Source organism: Hipposideros armiger, unplaced genomic scaffold (assembly GCF_001890085.2).
Source record: "Hipposideros armiger isolate ML-2016 unplaced genomic scaffold, ASM189008v1 scaffold_695, whole genome shotgun sequence".
Taxonomy (NCBI): Eukaryota; Metazoa; Chordata; class Mammalia; order Chiroptera; family Hipposideridae; genus Hipposideros; species Hipposideros armiger.
Window position 1 is genome coordinate 848,369 of NW_017732045.1, and position 6,495 is coordinate 854,863.

General features: G+C 42.0%; 1 protein-coding gene across 1 annotated transcript; it reads left to right on the forward strand.

The window, feature by feature from the left end:
- The first annotated feature begins 654 nt into the window (after positions 1-654).
- DNAJC28 (DnaJ heat shock protein family (Hsp40) member C28) lies at positions 655-4,694 on the forward strand. The gene is made up of 2 exons (XM_019626943.1): positions 655-995; positions 1,787-4,694. The coding sequence occupies exon 2, from the start codon at positions 1,816-1,818 to the stop codon at positions 2,974-2,976; it is 1,161 nt and encodes a 386-aa protein (XP_019482488.1). The 5' UTR covers positions 655-995; positions 1,787-1,815; the 3' UTR covers positions 2,977-4,694.
- The last annotated feature ends 1,801 nt before the right edge of the window (positions 4,695-6,495 follow it).

The window sequence follows — 6,495 nt, forward strand, 5'->3', positions numbered from 1 at the left end:
AGTGCTAAATACACGATTACCCTTTACTGGTACTCCAGATAAATGCACAGAAAAAACCAAATGGAAGGCACAGGATTTTCAATCCAGGTCTGGCTCCTCATGTTTTTTCCTTCTTTTTAAAAAAAAGTATCTCCCCGTAGTAAATCCCCATGACGGTGACTGAACTTAAAGCCCGGAGACGCCTATTTTGATTTTGTCCTCGACTGTCCTCACCCCTTACCGACGCCTGGCGAAGCGAGCTGCTCACTAAATACTTGCTAAATTAATGAAAAAACTAGGTTTCTAGCCTGGGTTAGCTCGACCTTTCTGGATTAGGTAGATTTTTCACGTCTCCGCGCTGGTGTCCTCGTCTGCAGAGTCGGAAGAGGTTGTTCAGGTCCTGTTTAAGGAAACAGACTCGTCTTCCCCTCCCAAAAACAAATTACTAAGGGCCGTCGCCCTGGGAACCACTAAGACTTCAAAGGTCCCGACCTACACTGACCACACCCTGCAATAAGCCCCGAACGCCTCCGTTTCCGCCCCCACGCCACTTCCACCTCCCCCTGCTCGTTCCCGGCCTCCCTCGCGGGAGGCGCAGGCGCAGGCGCAGGCAGGAAGTCAGTGGGCGTCGCAGTTCCCGGCGAACTACACCTCCCACAATCCCAATCGACCAGACCACCTCCCGCTCGAGGTGGGGACGGAGGCGGAGCGGATCGCCCTGGGGCAGGACGTGTCCTCCCGAAATGACCTGCCTGTATCCTCTTGGGTAGAGTGCATTTTAAGAGAGATTCTTGGGTCCACGGGTAAGGTAGGATACCTGTCCCGGTTAGGTATGATTCTGCCCTCCACCCCTCCCTCCAGCCCCTCAGTGTAAAACGGCAGATGGTCTAGTCCAGCGAAGACACTCGCCCCTCGCCGCCCCGGAGTCGCCTGGTGAGAGGAGGGCGGACCTCGCACGCATGCGCAAAGGCTCAGCATGGGGGCGGGAGTAGCTGAACCTCTTCCCCGCGTCTGTGGTGAGTAGAGGGCGGGGCGGGGCGGGGCGTGTCCCCCATTGGGACTGACCACGCCCCTGCAACAACTACGTTCGCATAATCACCACCGTGCCAATCGACTCCAAAAGTCTTTAACCGCAATTGTCCAGAATATTGGGGCCCCCCAGGATATCAGTTTTAGCGTTTACCCATTAGAATCACACAGTTAAACCACTTCCATCATTTCATTGCCGTTATCTATGTAGAAGTCTTTGTCCTCTACCATGCGTTTTTAAAATAACATCTGACATTTGGGAGGGCTCACGTTTATCTTGGTTTTCTGGCATGTAGCATGTAGCAAATAGCTCCTTCCTAACAAGCTGTAGAGTTTAAAGTCTTTTAGATACTTGATTCTATTCAATTTAGTGTCAGATTAGTTAGGTACATACTTTGTCATGTGCTGTTTCATGTGCGTACACCTTTGTGTTTCATTTTGCTTACACCTTGCTATGTGACTCGGTTATATTGCTTAACCTTCTGGGCCTACATTTTCTCATAAAATGAGGAGATTGGATTAGATGGTCTCTAAGAACTTGCCTGCTCTAAAATTCTGTGGTTAGTGGGTAGAATCCAGGTTATATCACAATATGTTAATGTTAGACATCATCAACTTCCATATCTCCTCTAACATAAGTGAAATACAGCTATAAGAAGTCTGGCAACAGCCTTAGAACTGACTCATATTGTACTTATAATTTCTTCCTTATTGCCAAATATATGAAATTAGTGGATAATACAACTTTCTTTACCCTGTATTTGTTGTCATTTTGTAGGTCATTACTAGGAAGAACTGGGTATAAAAATGAACACAATGTATGTGATGATGGCTCAAATCTTAAGATCGCATCTGATAAATGCTGCAATGATTCCTAATCGAGTGAAAATGCTTCCATATCTTGGTGTAATTAGAAATAGGATGATGTCAACTCATAAATCCAAAAAAAAGATGAGAGAATATTATAGGCTGCTGAATCTGGATGAAGGATGTTCTGCAGATGATGTCAGGGAATCTTATCGTAAGCTTGCCAAGCAGTACCATCCCGATGGTGGTTCTACTACTGCCGATTCTGCAACATTTATAAAGATCGAAGAAGCTTATAGGAAGGTGCTTTCCCATGTGATAGAACAAACAAAAAGACAGAATAAAGTTAAAGTAGCAGAAGAAGAAGAGGAAGAAAAATTCAAATATAAAACACCCCAACACCGGCATTATTTAAGTTTCGAAGGTATTGGTTTTGGAACTCCAAGTCAACGAGAGAAACAATATAGGCAATTTAGAGCAGATCGTGCCACTGAGCAAGTGATGGAATATCAAAAGCAGAAGCTACAAAGCCAGTATTTCGCTAATAGTTTAACTGTTAAAGATGTAAGACAGAGTAAAGAACAAAAAATAACTCAAGCAATAGAGCGTTTAGTGGAGGATCTCATTCAGGAATCAATGGCAAAAGGAGACTTTGACAATCTCAGTGGGAAAGGAAAACCTCTACAAAAATTTTCTGGCTGCTCATATATTGATCCCATGACCCACAACCTGAACAGAATCTTGATAGATAATGGATACCAACCAGAATGGATCCTAATGCAAAAGGAAATAAAGGATACTATTGATGAACTCAGAGAGGCAATTTTAGAGTCGAGGAAAAAACTTGGGAATCCAATGACACCAACTGAGCAGAAACAATGGAGCCAAGTTTGTGAGCAGTTTCAAGAAAACATCAGAAAACTAAACAAGCGAATTAACGATTTTAATTTAATTGTTCCCCTCCTGACCAGGCAAAAAGTCCATTTTGATGCCCAGAAAGAAATTGCTAAAGTCCAGGAAATATATGAGACCCTTATAAAAACAAAAGAAGTCACAGATAAAATCCCAAGTAACATTGATCAGGAAGAAGGGGAGAAAACCCCTAGAGTCAAGACAGGTTTTTTCAACTGGATGAATATGTGGAAATTTATTAAAATATGACCACTTCCATGTCCACAATACTGCCACAGATCATTTTCAGTTGTACTGACATCAAACATAGAGGTTGAGATTTATGGCTATAAAACAGGAGTTTGAGAATTGTGTGCCTGGGTACTTTTCACCAAACTAATTACATCTGCAGTGATGTATAAATGAGAAAACTATACAAAACTGTCAGAGAAATGTTCAACCAGCTTTGCTCTGGGAATATAGCAAGAAAAGAAGAGAACTTGTAAGAAAACAAGTTAATCCATTTCAGAGTTCAACTGTCAGTCATCGGTAAAATGAGTTAGGACAGGGACTTGGACTGGGGATCATAAAGAGTATTCCAAAAGTGCAGTTTTAAATTCTGATAACTTAAAAACAGCTGCTGTTTGCCACATTCAAACACAGGTACTTAGCAACAATAACAAAAAAACTAAAAATATGTTATCGAAAGTCACAAAGCTAAACAAGTATGGAATATAAGCAAGTAAACCTCCAAATGATGTATGTTTTTTTGCAGGTTTGCTGCATTTATATACTTGAGGTTTTATTAAAGCTCAAAACTGTTCCAAGACTTTTGGGATACTCTATATGGGTGGAAATGGTAAGATGAGGAAATTAGCCTAATGGAGTTACTCTTATTTTTTTGTAAAGGCCTTCTGTGTGGGCACTGGATTAAAAAAAAAAAAATCTGGGTTGTACTTTTTCCTGCCTAACTTCATGATCCATTGGCTGCAGAAATCAATCAGCCAAGCTAGTTGATTTAGCTATTCTAGAAATAGACTCCAGTGTCCACTTTTAAAGACTTTTGAGTGTATTTTTAGATCATTCAGAGGTGAAAAAAAAAATCCTTGGGCTCAATGGAAACTTAAGATTTCATTTCTGGCGTCATATCTAACCAGAGATTGAAATGTTATGTTTACATGAGTCTACCTGAAGTCTCTCTCTGTGTCATGTATGGGACTCCCCAGAGTCCCATATGAAAATCTCAATTTCTGTCACAGAGATCCTTTAATAAAGACAAGATATCTGACTTTTGTGCCAATTTTCACCTTTGGAAAATGACAAGAGATTGACATTCATGAGATTGCTGTCTCCCATCCACTTTCAGAAAATCTGACTTTTAGGTTTGTGTAATTGCTTTAGCCACAGAATTAGGCAACTAGAAGGATATGGAGAGTGGTCAAATGGAGCAGGTCAGTTCTTTATTTAATTCAAAGCACTGTATTATATTATAGATGTGGTTCAGAAGCATAGCACGTGCCACTCTGGTTTTGGAAAAACAGCTATTTTGTAAATTATGGGGTAGTCAAAACAAAACTACATCTTCAAAAGGAAATTTCAGGCCTTTTTGCTTAGATGATGGGACATTCATTGGTATAAAATGTGATTATTTTCTTGAATGAGTTATCATTTGGCCTCTATAATGATAGTATTACTCTAAACAAAATTGTGAACAGTATGAATATAGCTTTATAATGAGAGCTAAGTTCCAAAATATTTTAGAAGGCCATGATTCTGTCAATCTTGTTAAAAATGGGAATTCGATGTGTGTTACCTAATTCCATTACAGCAACATTTGTAAAGGAAATCGTATTCAATATTGGGTAATGGATGGGAAGGCAAAGTTACCAGAAAACTCTAGTAAATCCTTAATTTCAGCACAGGACACTTTATGTTTGTAAATGTCTGTAGTAATAAAGTTAATAAAGTTAATTTTAATTATTATTCAATGGCCTATTGTTACAAAAACAAATAATCATATTTTTGGCTGACCACCTAAATAAATGTTTTTTAACCTTTTTTTTAAAAAAGATTTTATTGGGGAATTGGGGGAGCAGAACAGCGTTGGGGAATTGGGGAGGGGGAACAGACAAGTTGCTATCCTTTTGTTCTTCAGTCTAGTTGTGGGGGACGTTGCTTCACTGGCCCATGATGGTATTGTGATCATTGTGCTCTTTCCAGGTGAGGCAGTCGCTCGCTGGCCATTTGACGGCAGCTCACGGCGTCTCACGGCAGCTCATGGCAGCCTACACCATCGCCGGTGACTCACGGCAGCCCAGCTCCAGGTCAAGCTGTTGTTCACCATCTTAGCTGTAGAGGGCGCAGCATCACTGGCCCTCATGTGGGATCCGAACCAGGCCCCTGCTGCTCAGAGCTGGCATCCCAAGCCAACTCTTAACCAATGCGCCACTCAGCTGCCCTTTTTAACCTTTTTGACTGATAATATCAAAGCTGTAATACAGATTATTCTTGTTAAGAAGACAAATTCACTTATATAAAAACAGATTCACTTATTTAAGTAACCAAAGTTCAGGTCAGAAAAAAGATTTTGGCCAGTTTCTTGGAGCTTGTTGAATTGGAATCTGACACTTACCTCTCTTAGGATGTAGCACTGACTTTTTTTGTGTAGTTTTTCACCTTCTAACTTTGTCAGCTTTTCAAATATAGTAGTAATTTATTGAGATTTCTGAACTCAGAAGTACTGCCTTTCCTTTTCAAAAATGTTCTGTTCAACATACATTTATTGAAGTCCTGAAAGGGAATCCACCATTCTAGCATCTGGATTCTCAGAAATTAGTAATTGAGGGGGGCAAATGGACCCCTCAGTCCCAAATGTAACTCTCAGATACTCACTTTCCTTGGTGTTACTGCTGTCATCACCACCCCAGCTCCAGGTTAGGACACTGGGCTCTTTCTCCTCCTGTGGCCTAAGGGCAGACCCACAGATATGGTTATAATATCTCTTGCCTGGCTGAGACCAGACTAGAACATCAAATTACAACTTTCCTCAAGGCTCGGGGATGAGAGAAGGGAAGGGAAGACAGTCCCTAGGATGGGATAACCTGGCCTGTAGCCCTCTCCAATTTGCTTCTGAGCCCAGTCTCCAGCCTGCTGTGGATGACAGAGCCCACCATTCTCTTACCTCTGGGGCAGCCCTCAAGTGCCCCAAGTATGCCCCCACTCCCCCAAATCTAGGCCTGGGAAAGTAGGGTCTAAGGGATTTTCTTCCCTGCCAAGACCAATTTCAAAGGTCTGGCTTCCTCTTCAAGGATCCATATCTTCCCTAGATGACTGATGTATGCCCTTGTCCCCCAGTCCCCAAAGCGATAGATCCTACTTGAAGGTCTCAACAGGACAGATACACCCCAATAAGCTTAACTTTATTACAAGAGAGACCTACTCACAGTTGTGGGGCGGGGTCCTTCCTGGTGCCCCTTGTGAACCTTCTGGCAAGGAGCATGTAGCGACTCAGTTTTGGTCTTTATAGCTGGGCCTCTGTGCTTTCTGTAGTTTCCATCTCTGGGTGATCCTGGTTCTGTGGCCTCGTCCTCTCAACTTTTCCAGTCAGCCACAGCTTATATCATGATTTGCCCAGTTGAGCTCTAAGATTCTTGGTGAGCTTTGCTTAAATGATGTAGTGGACAGCTGATGTACTTTTGCTGCCCCTCATCTTCCAAATGGCATATATAGATAGTGGCATGTGTCATTCATCTGGGGAAGATGTTGTTCCTAGTACAAGAAATCAGACTT

Bases quoted from the DNA above. Each gene is read 5' to 3' on its own strand.
- DNAJC28 (XM_019626943.1), top strand. From the start codon at position 1,816: ATGAACACAATGTATGTGATGATGGCTCAAATCTTAAGATCGCATCTG.